This window comes from Arvicanthis niloticus, chromosome 6, assembly GCF_011762505.2.
Source record: "Arvicanthis niloticus isolate mArvNil1 chromosome 6, mArvNil1.pat.X, whole genome shotgun sequence".
Taxonomy (NCBI): domain Eukaryota; kingdom Metazoa; phylum Chordata; class Mammalia; order Rodentia; family Muridae; genus Arvicanthis; species Arvicanthis niloticus.
The window spans coordinates 17289182-17307307 of NC_047663.1; the positions used below are offsets into that span (position 1 = coordinate 17289182).

Consider the following 18126-nt stretch of genomic DNA (forward strand, 5'->3'; position numbering starts at 1 on the left):
GAAGTCGATTTTTTGGAGGTAATTCTCTCCTTCCACTGCGGGCTCATTGTCATCCGGCTTGTGTGGCAGTGCCTTGACTTGATGAACCAGCTTACTGGCCCAATATTTAAAAATTTTAAAATTGATTCATTGTGAATTTCACACCATGCACCCCAATACTACTCATCTCCCTGTCCCTTCATATTCACTCTCGCCACCTCCCTTAAAAGAAAATAAAAAACAAAAAACAAGAGTGCTGGAGTGGGCCAACTCAAAGCCCTGAATCTAGGCCTGGGAGCAGCTCTTCTTCACTCGCACCAGGATAAGCTCTCCAGCACCAGCAAGGAGCAGGGCCAGCTCTCCTGCTCTCATGCCCTTGGGTGGGCTCTGGACTATGTTTTGGAGACAGTATTTCACGACCCAGGCCAGGTTGGTCTCAAAACCACAAGAATCCCCCTTCCTGAGCCCTGGAATTATAGGCATGTGCACCACACTAGGAAAGACATTGACATTGTTTCCTTGCCCCTTCTCCTTACCTAAATATGCATGTATTTCTTGCAGAAGCAAATCCATTCGAACTTTCCTGTCACCTGAAATGCAAGATGGCTCTTAGATACTGTCTTGCTGTGGGTTGAAGCTCAGTCTCTCAAAATGTATACGTTAGAGCTCTAATCCTTTAGGGGACTGACTGTATTTGGAAATATGGTCTTTGGAAGAAAATTAAGGTTTAAATAAAGTGATAAGGTGAGACCTAGTTAGGTGAAGCCTGTGGCTTTTAAGGAGTAAGAACCAGCCTCTTCCCATTCCCTTGGTGAAATGAGAGGGCAACTGTCAACAGGAACACAGTCCTCCCAGAAACCACCCATTCCAGACTTCATCCTGGAGTTTTTTGACTCCAGTAGTATGATGTAAGCCACCAAATTGGTAGCTTATTGCTATGGCACCCGAAAGAGACTTGAACAGGTTCCAGCTAAATAAAAGTCTTCAACTGCGAAGTTTCAAAGACTTAACAATGGCCTAGAATGATTTCTAACTGGACATTCTACTTTTAATCCATAAGCATATTTTAATCTATGAGCATAAAGTTGAGGAAAGCAAAAGAATGTATATAGGATAAGCATGTTCATTACACCCAATCATGTTTCCTCACTTCTTTTTTTTCATGTTATCTCTATTTAATACTTTACAGCCTACAGAGAGAAACATAGTAATATATAATCGTTACAGAATTGAATGAAAATGTGCAAGTACAGTATATTTTAGGAGAGAGCATAATTGCCTGAACTAAACTGGGTAACAAAAATTGTAAGTTTTTCTTTAAATGTAAAATACAATTACTCTCAGACTCTTGGAATTTATAAAGGTTGTAGAAATGCCTGTTATTCTTTGAATAAGCCTGAATAGTAAATATGGGATTAAAATGTATTCTGAAAACAGGTAAGCTGAACATCATATATAATTTTCATGATATTTTAGGCAGGGCTCTGGTAACAGATTACATACAGCATGTTACTTTTAAAGTAACTCTAGCAAAAGAAAATACTTTTAAGTAGATGGAATGGCCTTAGGATATATGAGGATACTATCTAATACACAATACTATTACATTTTATTCACAGACATGTATTTTAGCCCCCAAATATTAGGATCACATACCCCAAATATATATGTACACCCGTGAGTATATTCATCATCCTTTATGAGACAGAATAAAAAATAATTCGTTATTTGGGAATTGCTTTTCTGATATTATAAGAATTTTTTAAATCTGCAACAGCAGAAGTATAAGTCAGTATTAATTGTATTAATAGTATTTTGGGAGTAGACATACATTTAAAATACTGAAATTCTAGTATTTCCTAGAAGTATTATACTATCAAATTTCATTAAAGTCTAAAATAAACTTCCATGTAGTCTATTGAAATATTGCTGATTATATAACCTTATTGTTTTTACTAACCCAAGCTTCTGTCAAAGGAAGTCACAACATTTGGTAAACAGAAGGCATTGACTTAAAAGATAGTAGAATTATTTTTTAATGTTAAAATTCTAATTATTGTGGCATATTTTTTAATTTTTAGAAACTTCTCTCATTCCATAACAGCAGGCAATCATAGCTTCTTTGCATTTAAAAATAAAACTGTGTTATGGGAAAATTCTAATGTTTTAAAAGCCTATAAGCTTCACAAAGAATCGAATGAATGAAAGATAAAAATACCAACAGTATCAAATCTGACATGATGTAATTATGAATTATAATCCCTGAGATGCTATGCCCTGTGAGCAATTCTACTTCATGGACGAAGGACAGAAAAGGGCCACAAGCAGATAATCTTTAAAGATGTTTAAGGATAGTTTCACTTTGGTCATGGTAACCATATATAATAAGTGGTTATAATGTGACAGATTTATCTATTTTCCTGTAACACACATATTGTTTTATATCAATGTTTGTAAAAATTTGTAATCTAAGTAGAGTTTGAAATGTTTTTTATCAGAACCACTTAGTATAGGTAAAATACACATGAACACAAATGTGGTGAAACCAGAGTAATGTGGAAACGAGGATATACACATCATCTCTCTAACAAGATGGTGTTTGCTTAAATTAGACCATATACAATAAGATGGTCTGCTGGTAAGTATTTTTTATATATGCTATAGATTTGCCTAAAATATTCTGGAATAAAACTGAAAATACTAAACATCAAAGATGTTTGTGAGTGGTTATGTGTGGTGATCATGCTGATTAGACAGCCAGATGATTATCTGTAAGATAGTTGTCTTATAGAGACAATTCTTGTCTTGTTTGTTATGGTTTATAGCTTTATAGTACTTAAATGTTGGAGTTAGTAAAGGAAACCATGATTTAACTCTGCATCTCCAATGTTCTGGCTACTTAGATTTCAGAAATTCTCTTAAAAAAATAAAAGCAAAAAAAAAACCAACCAACCAAACAAAAAAAACCAAACCCCATTTAACCTTAAGCATATCTCCAAACCCATTTGTTACTAGAGCGCACAGGTGCCTCATTATTTTCTATTTTTAGACAAAGCTGTTCTCCAAGAGTCTACTTTACAAAGTCAGTACAGGAAGGTGGAGTGCAACTGAATCCTCTGCTCTGAAATCTTTTCTAGTATGGAAGTGTGGGCTTCGAGAATACTGAGGTTCCAAACCCACTGATGGAGGCTGAGAAAAGCTTCTTCTCACAGAATGTAACCTTGGTTCTTTAATTGGCTCAGGCTGCATCGTATGTGCAGGCAATGGCACTTGAAGCATAGACCTGGTGATATGCTGCTTGAACTCCATGGTCAGAATAAGGCTCTGGAATGGAAGCTTCCATCAGAGAGAGTGGAGGAGGAGCATAGCCACCATCTTGTGCAATTTCTACTGGTTGATAAATAACCTCAGAAGGCTGCAGATATAGGAATGGAGCAGAAGCAGCAGGGGACTGGGGAACCCCCCATTGCCACTGCCCTGGTAGACACTGTGCTGGGGCCTGGTAGTGATATGCAGGCTGTTGATAAACTGGCCGAGCCACCATCACAGGAGAACTAGATATGGAATGTGAAGGTCAAGATGGTGGGACAGAAGTTACTTCTGGAGTATGAAAATAAGCAACACCTTTATGTTAAGTGTATGGGTACCCAGTTGAAGTGGTTAGATACATGGTTCCAGCAGCTGGCATTATACTAGAACGAGGAATCCCTACTTGTTGTTTTCTTATTGCTGGACCTATGTTGAGTTTCTTATCCTTATAATTACGTTTTTCAGCCTCTTGCAAGATTTTTTTTGTGCATCTTCTTGAGTTTCAAAAGTGATGAAACCATACCCTTTGGACACTCCAGTTCTGTCATTAACAATCTTCACTTCTTTTACAGACCCATATTGGGAGAAAATTTTTCTTAAACCATTTTCATTTGTCTTAAAGTCAATTCCTCCTACAAAGATGCGGTTAGGGATCACAGTTCCGTATCTTGGGCCGCTTATTGGGTTATTCAAAGGCACAGGTGACACAGGATAAGGGGATGGAGATAATGAATCTGTTTGTGTCTGATTTGTTGTTTGCGCCCGGGACTAGGTCTCCATCTTTCTTCTCCACTCTTCAGAGCGGCTAGAGGCTGGAGGCTGGAGGCTGGAGGCTGGAGGCTGGAGGCTGGAGGCTGGAGGCTGGAGGCTGGAGGCTGGAGGCTGGAGGCTGGAGGCTGGAGGCGCGGGAAGCTCAAGTTGGAAGGCGCGTTTGCAGGAAGCGAGCCGGCGCGTCGGGGACTCGCTCCCCCTGGCGGTGGCTCATGTTTCCTCACTTCTGTTCCTTACTTATTAGTGAGGAAATGGGGTGGGGGGAGGGAGGGCATGTTATTTTTTAGTTTTTAATGCACCAAGTATTCAGTGGATGTCTACTATATCCAAGGCCCTTATTTAGTGTTGAGGATACAATAGCCAACAAACTGTCTGCTCCCACGGCAGCAGGAACTAATGCCCTACACATTTATAACTCCTGGACCAAAGAATCAGAGCTCCTCTTCTGGGGTCTTTAGGAACCAGGATGTGCATGGTGCATACACAAACAAAGCAGCCACTTGGTTACAAACAGTTTTGTACCCAGCAGAGAGTACTTTACTGAGACACAGAAATGTGTTTCCTCTTAATTAAGAAAGTATTTTAAGTATCTCCCTTGCCATTCGTTAGACCTCTTTGGCTAAGTGCTATATCTTTGACTATAGTTTTGAAATTTGGCTTTTGTTAACCTTTGCAAAGCATAGGGCCAAATCCACTAATATTTATCTTCTGTCATTTAGTCTGTTTGCAATCTATATCTTCAGAGTAGAACATTTTTTCCAGCCACTTTACATAATCTTGCTTGGCTCCTGTGTTAGGTAGAGTTGAACAAAAATTAGAGATTGGTTAAGAAGTAGGGGATCTTTCTTTTGGCAAATAGAAAGTCTAATGGCTTAAAGCATGATCAGATACGGTTGGTGAAGAGGAATTTTGAGGAAGTTCATTAAACTGTTATCAGTCTTCAATATTATCTCACCGTGCCAAAGATGCTCACCGCACTTAGAATTATTCTTTCAACTTGGCTTTTGCTGAAGATGATGGATAAACTACTCAGCCACAATAAATATATCAATATTTCTTTCTTTTTAAAACATTTTCCAAAAAATTGAACTGTAACAGAGTTATTTTTAACAAAAACGTGTGAGCTCTACCATAGACCCACATGAACACACTTCTGAGAGGGTGATTTCTTTGGATCTAAAGTTTGATATTTACAAAATTTACTAAATGTAATTGTTAGGTACACAGTATCATTGCAGTGTGGCTTACTTCCCTTTGCCATCCTGGAGTGAATATTTTCATGGCCAAGTAGCCATGGTAATTAACTGACCAAAATACCAGGATAGCAACGTCTGTGGTAACAGAGCTATTAACATTCTCTAGCAGAAAAAGGAGAGGATTGCAGGATCTCAATTAGGATTCCAGCCATGATTTCTGTGGTGGTTTGAACAAGAATGGCTCATATATTTGAATGCTTAGTAACCAGGAAGTAAATCTATTAGGATGGGAAAGATTAGGAGGTGTGGCCATGTTGGAGGAGGAATGTCATTGGGGAGTGGACTTTGAGGTTTCTAAAGCCCATGCTAGACCAAATTTCCCTCCCTGCTGCCTATGTAACAGGATATGAAGCTCTTAGCTCCAGTGCCATGCCTGTCTGCCATCACTACGCCACTATAATGATTATGGACTGACCCTCTGAAGCTGTAAGCTAGTTCTCAATTAAATGCTTTCTTTTTTAAGAGTTGCTATGGTCTCACAGTGTCTCTTCGCAGCAATAGAATACTGACTAACTCCCTTTTGTCTTCTTCCTCCGCCCCACTGCAAGGGATCGTGGGAGACGCTGGAGTATACAAAGAGGTAGAAAGCTGACTGAGGTGAAACTCCATGATACAGTTGTCATCCATGGTGAGATAGAATTTTATGGTGATGCAACTGTTGATCCAAGTTTTGTAAGCCCAGTAAACTCATTTGATCTCCAAGGACTTAGGTGGAATAGTTTTTTGTTGGTGCCGTATATAGGCTGAGCAGACATTTGCGTACCCCCAGGGGAGTTCACACAAGTATTATTTTACAATACTGTAGATAATATTTAGTAACCTCTATCACCTTCCTCCCTTTCCTCCTTTTCTTCTTCTTGTTTTGTTTTGAGGCAGGGTCTTTCTACTATGCAACACTTGCAGTTCTGGAACTTGCTCTATAGACTAGGCTGCCCTTGAACTCACTGAGATCCACCTGCCTCTGCCTCCCATGTGCTGGGACTAAAGGAGTGCACCACCACATCTGGCTGCCACTTTCCTTTTCTTTCTTCTTCATTGCTCTTTGTATTTTTCCCAACTTCCATTTCCCTCATCTTAAGTATTCTTTAAAAATTCTTTTACATCTATCTATGTCTCTCTTTCTCCATCTCTATCTATCTACGTCTCTCTCTCTATCTCTCTATCTTTTATCTTTCCTCTATTAGCCATCTATCTGTCTGCTTGTCTGTCTATCTACTTTACCTATTCATCTATCTATCTATCTATCTATCTATCTATCTATCTATCTATCTATCTATCTATCTTTTCTGCATATAGTGGGAAAGGCAGTGTGAACACAACAGCACAGGCTTGGAGATCAGTGGCGCTCAAGGAAGTCTATGCTCATCTTCCATCATGAGGGTCCTGCGTATCAAACTCAGGTCTTCAGCCTTGGAAGCGAGGCTGCCAACAAACCATCTTGCCAGCCTCCAAATGTTCCTTTTAAGAAACTATTTTACTTAATCTCAGCACTGACTATAATCTTTTTGTGATATTCTCTGGCATAGGAACTCTGGTAGAAGCAATGGTGGCAATTAATAGTATATGACCTATATCAAATTAATTCCAAGAGACAATGTTTTCCTGCTCTTTAGGTCTGGATCTCTATGTGCGTCTGAATTTTTTCTTATGAAATCAACAAACATACTTAAAGTGTTTCCATGGAGAAATGAAATTATTCTTTTTAAAGTTCTGTTCATGTATTTGTTACTCTTAAGCACTTACTTTTTTTTTTTTTAAGAATTTATTTATTTATTTTGTGTAAGTACACTGTAGCTGTCTTCAGACACCCATATGAGGGCATCAGATCTCATTATGGATGGTTGTGAGCCACCATGTGGTTGCTGGGATTTGAACTCATGACCTCTGGAAGAGCAGTCAGTGCTCTTAACCACTGAGCCATCTCACCAGCCCAAGCACTTACTTTTGACTGGACTTAGCAGTAGAATTTCTCAGTGAAGACAGTCTATGTATGTCTTCTGGCTATCTGTCCCTGGCATGTTTCTTTGGCTTCCTTCCTTCTCTTGGCCAAATCCTTACTCTTTTCTGGAACCTCCTCCTTGTTTTTCTTAATGTGTTGTTTTTCAGAGTACTACATTAGCATCTGTGTTGCAGGACACTGGATGCTGGATCTTGGGCACTTTGTTTCACGCCTCCTTTGTTTAAGGGCCTTCTTACTTTTTTTTTTGAGATCGAGATTGAGAAGCTTTTAAAACCTGCGAGTTCTTTTGAGCCCCACTGCCAAGATGCAGTGGTGTAGTAGTATTTGTTAATCTAGGACTATTTAAAAAAAAAAAAACCCACAATAACCAAGTTGAGAACACTCAGATTGACATCCACCATGATCCATGAACAGACTTGGATTCCTTTCTCCAGGTCTTTTTGGCCTATTACAAGAATGCCCTTATTGAACAGCAGATTGCACTCTGCTGGGAGTCAAGACATTTGCTATACAGAGAAATCCTGTCTATCATTCCCTCTGATAAACAACCCTTCCACTCTTCACCCAGAGCACCAGCAGCTACTTCTGTGGCCATGCACTTCTCAGAGAAAGTACGAAGCTTGCATTTATGTTTCCATGAGTTTCTGACAGCTGGTGGCCAGGAAGGGGACATTCAGCTTCACTTTGATGCAGTCACATAAAATAACTAAAATTCTGTTTGTAGAGCACTGTGTGTTCAAAATACTCACTATCAATTGGCAGATTTTTAGTTATTTCCTCTATTTCCTCTTCCTCAACAGGATATCCCAGGAATTCAAGAGTATCATAAATATTATCCACATTGACTTTTCCACCTTAAGAGAGAATAGAAGAAATTTGGTTTTATGTCAATAGAAAAAAAAGATGCCCTATGTCCATCAATCCATATAATCAGGAGATGAGAAGTCACAGCATCATAAAGCTCTTGAAGTGAGTAAACTGAGTTGGTGGGGAATTTGGAAACGGAAAGCTGTTTCCTATCTGAGCTCTAAAGAACACTGTCCCAACTGTCTCTAGGATGAGTCTACTCAGAAGAGTAGGCAAGACTTACTATCACAGCAGGTGACAACTTAGCCAACTCTTTCTTAACAGTATTAAAAAGAGTTAAAATTGCTACAGACAGATGGGTAATTACGCCAGATGTTGATAGGCGTTCTGGTGCTTGCGCTACCAAGTACAGTAATGCAATTAGTACTGTGTAAGCAGAGAAAGAAGGGGCGCTGTGGCTTTTCCTCTCTCAGAACACTTCTCACTCACTCCTGAGAGTCCGCATCGAGTCTGCCAACACATTTTTAAAAACCATGTTGTCACCTGTAAGATAAAGGTCACATTGATTAAAGAAGTGAAAAGCCAAGAAGTCCTGTTATCAATGTTATTAGTCATGTTGAGGTGTTTACTGGAACTCTGGAGGCTGACCACTCTTTTCTGGTCTGATAGACTGCAAGTAGAACTTGAACACATTGAAGCACAGGTTGTTTTCTTTTGTTGTCCTCTGAGGTTCTCCCTTTTGTTCCATAAACCTTTTCATCATCTTTTCTGACTTTAGCTTTAAGCATGTTACAGATACTTGATCCAATATTTAAAATTGCTTATTCATAATTATCATAATTATCATAATTACCTCCCCCAAAGTATTATCTCCCAATTTAGCATTTGAATCATGAGGAAAGTATACTTTTGTAAAAATTGGCTTTCACTCTTCTCTTCATTTTCAACAGGCTATTAAACGACTAGGCTCATATAACCCTATACATACAGCCTATGCCCAGGAGTCCCCTAACTAATGGTGAGGTCTGAAGTACTCACCATTTGATGGAACTTTGCTCTGTATCAGTTGGCTTTCACTACTTGTTAATTCAATGCCAAAGTTTTCCAGATATGGTTGTATATCGTTGGCATTTACTTGAGGACCTTTAAAAAGATGAGAGACATAATAAACAGACATTTTCATATATAATGGTTCTTCATTAAGGAAATGATAATGAAGTAACAATTGTAAGAGACATAGTAGCAGAATGCTGAAGACACAGTGAGGCTTATCTGTCTGTGGAGCATTACAAGAAGTAGCTAAAATCAAAGCATGTTTCCTTTAGTGGTGAAAGAAGCAAACAAGGAATGAAGACCAGAAAGATAATGGATTAGGACATTCATTGAGGGGCAGGAGAACAGGGAAGGTGGTATAGAAAGATACTGAACACAGCAGGAAACGATATCAGAAACCAGGTAAAGTCAGGGAGTGTTAAAATTAAGATTAAAATAAATAAACCATGGATAATAATAATCACAGCTGGGTAGTGAAAGAACCCCTCTCAGTGGGTTGTCAAGCCAAATGGAAAAGGAGAACCACTGTTAGCTTCATGGGCCTCCAACCAGTTATTTTCCAAAGAATAAAAAAAGAAAAGACAAATCTGCCATCCATGTATAAGGTAGACACCAGACACTGAGAAAGGTGGACAATTTGATACAGTAAAAGTTGAAAGCCTTGCAGACTTACTTCTGCAGTTCCTGAAGGTCTTCCTTGCCTCTCTGGCTAAGCTAGTGATCACTCTCAGAATCAGCATGGGCCCAGGAAACTGGTTGTGTTTTGGAAACAGATCCATGGACACAGATCTACTTTGTGGGAAATGCGGGCTATGCTGCAGAAGGTGGCCATGGTGGTAACTGATGCCTGACATCTGGAATTACTGCCAGGCAAGAAATGGACCACAGAGAGTGTGTGTAGGCTGGGATGCAGATAAGCAAAGCCAGGTACCCGTCAGTGCTCAGGCCCTGCCCGGCCCAGGCACACAGATGGTTTTGGCTTGATTAGTCTCTGCACTTTCATGGCTCTACGGATACTTGGTGGGGACTCAGCAGCTGCTTGAGCATTCCCTCCACCGAGACAGTGCTGGTGGGGTGTGTCTGGTGAAAGGGGGGGATGGTCTTCAGGCTCCTGTACTACTCACACCTGCAGGAGTTCAGCCCTTTCCCTTGTGTTTGAAACGGCCCTTTCCAGGTCTAGTGTGGTCCAACTGCCCCCTGACACCCACACCAAGTAAACTGAAAAAAACCAGGAATCCTGTCAGAAAATGAAGTCTCCATTTTCTATCTAGTAACCAAGATTAAAATTTGGCTGAAAAGCTCCATAAGGACAGTGAAGTACACACACATATGCAGACACACACAAACACACACACACACACACACACACACACTCACACACATAGACATACACACACAGACACAGAGACACATACAGAGACACAGAGATACACATACACATAGAGACAGAGACACATACACATATGCACACACACACAGACATACACATACATACATACATATAGACACATACACAGACACACACAGAGACACGGACACACACACATATACAAAGACACAGACACATACACAGAGACATACCCCCACACACATACAAACACAGGTCTGTATTGTACAGATCTCAGTGTCATGCCTACTTTTCCAAACCAACACTCTCAGAAGGTAACTCCTTCCCTGTTAACCAGAACACTAGCCACTCTAGGACACACTGGAGGGTCTGCCAAAGCTTATGAACTATATAGCTAAAGGGGCAAAGCAGAGGCCATGGGGAAGGGGCCATTATAGTGAAGAGAGTGTGTTGGACACTGGCACTTGTCAATTGTGCAGTACTGATATAGGAGGAACCAGAGCTGACAGATGAATGGTAGAACGGATCTACTACACATGCCGAGGAATTACCAATGCACACAAAGTAGAATTTGGCTAAGGGAGCACTCAGTGAGAATATAGCATGCTGACCAGACTTATTAAAAACCATAGGAAAATTTATACCTCTAACACAATAACAGTTTAGGTTGCTGGGAAAATGTTTTTGATGAGGTTTGCTTGCTAAGATTACCATCAGTTAGGCCCTTTTCTCTATTGCAGCAGTTCTCAACCTGTGGGTTGTGACTCCCACAGGGGACACATATCAGATATCTTGCGTATCAGATATTTACGTCATGATTTATAACAACAGCAAAGTTACAGTCATGAAGTAGCTGTGAAAATGATTTTATGGTTGGGGTCATCACAACATGGGACACTGTATTAAAGGGTTGCAGCATTAGGAAGGTTGAGAACCCCTGTTCTATTGGTAAGTTAAGAATGGGAGGCACCAATCATAGCTGCCATTATGTTCTGGTCCAGTTTCTCTGTGAGGAAAAGCTTAATTCTGCAAGATAGGCAGGAGGACCTTGGCCAACAGTTGCCCCATGAGAGCAATACTTAGATAATTGGAACAACTTGTTTACAGTATAAGTCTCCCCCACCCACTTTTTCACTTTAGAGATAACAGTGAACTGTATCTTCACTTTGTAAAACTTCTGTTCATCTGAAACAACTATGCTTATGGTTTCTATAAAACATGTTTAAATGCTTGAACATGTAATTTAGGGCTGGAACATCATCTGTGAATCTCTTAAAAGGAACACAAGGAGTTGTCTCTCCAGCACATAACAATATGTGAAATGTTACAACTCAGGACTTATATATTAAGCTTCAAATAATTTCTACATGGAGCCTATTTCTCTTTGAGCATGAGACAAAATTGGATGTGTGCTACAGAGTTTTTCTTATTTTTTTCTTGGTGTTTTGAAGTGGGTTCTCACTGGGAGGCTTATTTCTCTGGTTCCATACATGCTCAGCATTGCAGGAAACACAAGAGTCTCCAAGTTCAGCTAGCCCTCACTACATCCACTTAGCAGCACCATTTCCAAGGATGCAGAAAGAAGCTGGGCCAGTCCTTCACCTTTTTTGCTCTCTATGTCCCCTTTGTTATAATTTGGTACTTTTTTTTAAACTTCATTTACTTTTAAAAATCTTTATTATTTTTATGTGCAACACATGTAGGAGCCTCCAGTGGCCAGCAGAGGGCACTGTATCTCCTGGAATTGGAGTTACAGCAGGTATGAGACACTGTCTACGCTCGCTGAGAACCAAACCTGTGTCCTCTGTAAGAACAGTGAGTGCTCTTAATTGCTGAGCTATCTCTCCAGCCCATATTTGCTTTACAAAAATTTTCTCTTAAGTTACATATATGAGGGATTGAGGTATGTAACAATCAGTTCTCTCCCTGACCACCACGTGAGTCTCAGAGACTGAACTGAGGTTGTCAGGCTTGGAGGCAGACAGGTGACACTTATGTAATTAAAAAAAAAATTATTTATTTTTATTTTATGGTATGAATGTTTTGCCTACATGTTTGCCTGTGCACTAAGTGTGTGCCTGGTGACCACAGAGGTCAGAAGAGGGTTTTGGAAATCCAGAATTGGAGTTACATATGGTTGAAAACTGCTACATGGCTGCTGGGAACTGAACCTAAGTCTTCTATAGGAGCAGCCAGTGCTGTTAACTACTGAGTTATCCCCCTAGTTCCTCCCCCTATTTTAGTTTTTCTTATATTATGACATTTGTATAACTTTATTTTTTTATGTTTTTTATTAGACAATCATCTTACATATTCTTTGTAGTGGGAAATTTTCCCAGCAAGTTGGGAGAAGCTAAGGTGGGAGGAGTAAGGAGAGGAAGAGGAGGAGCAAGGAGAGGAAGAGGAGGAAGGAGAGGAAGGAGGAAGAGGAGGAAGAGGAGGAGGAAGGAGAGGAAGGAGGAAGAGGAGGAAGAGGAGGAGGAAGGAGAGGAAGGAGGAGGGGGAGGAAGAGGAGGAAGAGGAGGAGTAAGGAGAGGAAGAGGAGGAGTAAAGAGAAAGAGGAGGGGAGGAAGAGGAGGAGTAAGGAGAAAGAGGAGGGGAGGAAGAGGAGGAGTAAGGAGAGGAAGAGGAGGAGTAAAGAGAAAGAGGAGGGGAGGAAGAGGAGGAGGAGAGAAAGAGGAGGAGGAGAGGAAGAGGAGGAAAGAAAGAGGAGGAGGAGAGGAAGAGGAGGAGGAAAGGAAGAGGAGGAGGAGAGGAAGAGGAGGAAGAAGAGGAGGAGAGGAGGAGGAGGAGGGAGAAGAGGAGGAGAGGAAGAGGAGAAGGAGGAGGAATAAAAAGAGGAGGAGGAGAAGAGGAGAGGGGCAGAGATGTAGTGCCATGGATGACCATGCATGTACTGAGAGCAGTCCTGGTTAACAACTTATATATAGGTTAGTTAATTGGGAAACACCTCCAATTGTGTGTGCATATTGTTATTGAACATTATCAAACTTATAAAGCCTTTGGATAATCTAAACATTAGAGTCTCATTTATACCGGGCTCACATGGATGGCAGGATGGTCTGGGCTCAGCCCAGCCTTGTGGAGACAGTGTGGAAGATTGGCGGAGCCATCTCCCAGGTTGGTGTCTCGTGGGTGGCAGGGCCAGTGTTTCTGGCTGGCCATTTCTAGCTGCGGCGCACACGTGACCTTTGGCTGTGGAACATGGTAGCTGAGCTAGGCAGAGCTGCTGCAGCTTAGATAGTTGGCTTGACCAGCAGCCGTTTTAAATAATTACTTCAACAATTCTTTCTCCTCCTTGTTATAACATTCTTCACTGAGTATTTTTCTTTACTTAATATTGCTGCTTCCTTCCTGTTACTCATCATATACACTTTTCCTTTTGTATTCTTTCCTACTTACACATTTTCTTAAATAATTCTCAGTTTCTTAACATATATATTATTTTTGCTACTTCCCAGTCTATGGCCATTGGTAGTTTACTAGTTGGCTTTAATTGATTTTAAATGCGTCTTTATATATTGCTTGCTTTGGTGTTCTTGTTGTTATAGCATTTGTCTTCTCTAAGTAGTATTTGGGATTGAGCCCTCTAGCTTAGGTCAATGAGAAGATGCCCAAATAAAACTGGAAAAGATATCCAAACCAACAGATGTAAAGTTGTCAGGAGCTAGGAGAGGCTAAAGGCTAGCAGGTGACCTTCCAGAGACCTTCCAGGTTCACCATGGAACTGTGATGAGTGAGCCTTTGGAAGCAAGCTCAAGGGATGACTCTCAGGATTTATTCTTGGTATTCATATGCCTTTCCTGTCATTAAATGATTCTAACATCCCCTGGGCACTAGCCTATCTTATTGGTCAGATTTTTTGCAGATCAAAGAAAATGCACTGTCTTGTAATGATGCTATATAGACAAATAGATGATTTCTTAATTCCTAATGATGATTCTATAAGAATTCCCAAATTTATACTGGTAATTATTGAGTCCTTTATAAAAGAGCTGCAATTAGAGCTCTCCATAATATAGAACTGCATTCAGGACTCTGTGACATGCCACAGGCTAATTGCATATATGGAAAGCAAACATACAGATTTACAATTTAGGAAAACATTCCTTTAGGCCATAAAACCAGTAACTAAAGGTCATAAAAGTAATGAGTGATTTCTTATAGGTGTGAGGACAGAAGATACTATATTGATTGGGTTTGTCTATACAAAACTTCAATGTTAACTTAAACATAAGAGTTATAGACTCTCGATGAACCTGTAGAGCTAGTGACACATAATGAATGTCTAGTTAGATAACTAGTCTTAATAGAAACACACGTAAGCATTCCTGTCTTTACCTTATTCAATTTATGATTTGAATTTATATTTGAACTTTTGGAACCTTATTCAATTTATGATTTGAATTTATATTTGAACTTGTTGTGAACTTTTGGAATACTATGTGATCTAGTCTCCTGGAAAGATTAAAAAAAAAAAAAACTAGGAATGATGACATTAAGTAGACAGAAGGAGAATAGGATAGAAGCATTTCAGAGATAAGGGGCTGGGCAGAGGAGAGGCAAGGGAGGAGACAGCTGAATTAAATAGATGCAGAAGGAGAACAGAAAAGATGCAGAGAGAGCAGATAGAAAGTTGGCAGGCTTCTTACTGACAAGAACAGGGTTTTCTCTTACAGATTTGGGTTTCTTTCATTTTAGCAATAGAAAGGTAGAAGCTTTTTCTTTCTCTATGCAATAAAGGTTGAAGCTTATTTTTCATCCAGAAGGAGTAAGTTCTTTCTGTGCTGGCACTTGGGCTTTGCTCAATATTGCATATGTAAGTATAGGGGTGTGTGTGTGTGTGTGTGTGTGTGTTTGTGTGTGTGCATGAGACAAGTAGCTGGGCCCAATAAGAGTGTATGAACATGTATGTATGAATTGATGTCTGTTTATGCATATTTGTTTTAGTAGATTTTTTTTCCTTTTGCGAGTGTGACTGTCTTTCAATGGTTTAATAAAGATTTATTGCTCCAATCCTCACTTTAGCCTGGCCAGTGAGAGGGGAGGCTTCCAGCCAAGAGAGAAAGGAGCGCTAGCAATTAATCCTTTACTTAACCATCATCCTCCCCCCCATACTCCCCCTCCCCTGGTGTTTATTCGCCAAAAAACTGTAGCTTCTGGCCTGAGAGTAACTTAGACTCGAGACAAGTAGACAGGTAAACATTATATTATAAAAGCAATGTTAATCTCTCACAGGACCAACTCTTGCCCCTGCCAACCCTCTTCCCCCTTGGTTATCTTTGAGAGAGGATCCAGCTGGGGGCAAAGTTCCTGGCACGAATTGCAACACAGAAACACAAGAAACATGGTAAGTCAAGGCAACATGAGTCTTGCAAAAGTTGTATATCAATGGTATTGAAATGCCAGATAATTTCAAACTTTATTTGTGAAAATGGATGGTGGATGGAGCAGAGACTGAGGGAATGGCCAACCAATAACTGGCTCAACTTGAGACCCATCCCATGAGCAAGTACCAATTCCTAACACTATTAATGATACTCTGTTATGCTTGCAGACAGGAGCATGTTGTCCTCTGAGAAGCTCCACCCAGCACTGACTCACACCCACAGCCAAACAGTGGATGGAGCTTGGGGATTCTTACAGAAGAATAGGAGGAAAGATTGTTGGCCCTGAAGGGGATGGGAATCAACAAACCTGTACCCTTGGGGCTCTCAAGAGTCTGAACCAACAACCAAAGAACATACACAGCCTGGACCTAGACCTCTCCCTTCATATGTAGCAGATCTGCAGCTTGACTTTCATGTGGGTCCTAGACAACTAGAGTGGAGGCTATTGAAACATCTGTTGTCTGTATGTGGGATATGTCCTTCTAACTAGGCTGTCTTGTCTGGCCTCAGTGGGCCAGGAAGCAACTAACCTCCTTGAAGTGCCAGGGTCAGTGAGGATACTCAGGGGGCCCAATGTCCAGAGAGAAGGACAGGGGGTGTGGGGGAAGGATTGTGAGAGGGGGTGACTGGGAGTAGGGCAGTGAGTGGGATGGAAAGTAAAAAAAAAAAATTAAATTAAAACAGTCAAAAACTGAAAAAAAAAGACTTCAAATGGTACACTAACAAGCAGATGAATGAAAGAATTCAGCAGCGAAGAGGAAGAAGTTAGCAGCGGATGAGAAACGTCAGCAAGGAATTCAGATTTTCGATAAGAATATAATACTAGAAATGAAAAAAAAAAACCCTAAATGAATCAAATTAAAAATACACAGTAGAAAAATAACTAATAAATTAGATCAAGCAGAAGAAAAGGCTGTCAGGGACTGAGGACAAGGCTGAGGAGATATTACAACTGGACAGCAGTGAAGTCATAGCAGGGACCAGAGTGAGTGGTAAAGGACGGCTGCACGAGATGGATGTTCTGTCTCCAGTTTCCAGAATCCAAGTGATGAAGCCAGATACAGTGATGTGCATCACGACCCCAGCACTCCCATAGGAAGACAGGAAAGGAGCTGTCTCCCCACCCGCAGACACACACACACACACACACACACACACACACACAGATACAAACACACATATATACACAATAAAGCATCCATGTTATTAATAATTGGGATGAATAAGGCATTAGTGTTATTTATAGACCACTGGGCTATGCACACCACACCACACCTCACAGACACACACACACACACACACACACACACACACACACACACACACACACACAAAATCTCAATTTTAAATCCTTCCATCATTATTTCTCACCAGAAAATAAACTGGCTGCATTTGACAAGGAGCTCAGTGAAAACCTTCCAGTATCTGAAACACAAAGCATCAAGTCAGACACAGACCACATTTTTCTTGTTTGCCTATGAGATTTTCTAAGTTGTCATTGGATTCACAGGGGACACTGACTGTTTTCTGAATTGTTTCCTTGCATCTAATCATATAATAGAATTTTAAAGAAGGTGAATTAACACGCTGAGTTAGATATTCTTCTAAATGATTATTTGGACCCAAAAGATACTTCTTTTGGTGACAGATAAACTTTTTCCAGGCACAATCCATGACTTTCTATTTCTAACCCATTTGACCTTCTTCTTGTACCTGCTGAATAAAAACACGGTGCCTTTTACTATGTGTTATATGTGAAACACTTCCAGACCCCCCTTTCCTTCTCACCCATCAGTATCTGACCTGTTCTACCAGCTACCACAGTAATGTCTATAGTTTCCCTATGATATTCAATGTAACTTTAGCGGTACCTTTATCAGCTTTCTGTCAATACTGAGATTAATAGAATATACATTCTATTAATATATAACAATAATTATATTTCTCTACTATCTATCTATCTATCTATCTATCTATCTATCTATCTATCTATCTTTCATCTATATTTTGGGACAGGGACTCACTATGTAATTCTGGCTGGCTTCAAACTCACAGAGATCTGCCTGCCTCTGCTCCTGACTCCCATCCCCCAAGCTGGGATTAAAGGTGTGGACTACACACTTGACAGAAGCTCTATTTTTGCCCTAGAGGATTGTAACTTCATGAGTATTTCTTTCTGCCTAAGTATACTTGAGTGAGAATACCCCCAGAGAGTCTACAGGAAGAGCTCAGCAATTCTTCTTAAAGGAAGTC

The 18126-nt window shown here is 40.3% G+C and overlaps 1 protein-coding gene and 1 pseudogene across 1 annotated transcript in view; both read right to left on the minus strand.

Moving 5' to 3' along the window:
* Efcab3 (EF-hand calcium binding domain 3) overlaps window positions 1–18126 on the minus strand; it is a 428239-nt gene that overhangs the window by 72680 nt on the left and 337433 nt on the right. Inside the window, 5 exon segments of the mRNA XM_076935627.1 lie at window positions 516–569; window positions 8025–8129; window positions 8572–8625; window positions 9121–9225; window positions 17245–17298. Coding sequence (XP_076791742.1) covers window positions 516–569; window positions 8025–8129; window positions 8572–8625; window positions 9121–9225; window positions 17245–17298 — 372 coding nt within the window.
* On the minus strand, window positions 3050–4068 carry LOC117711298 (protein boule-like pseudogene; annotated as a pseudogene).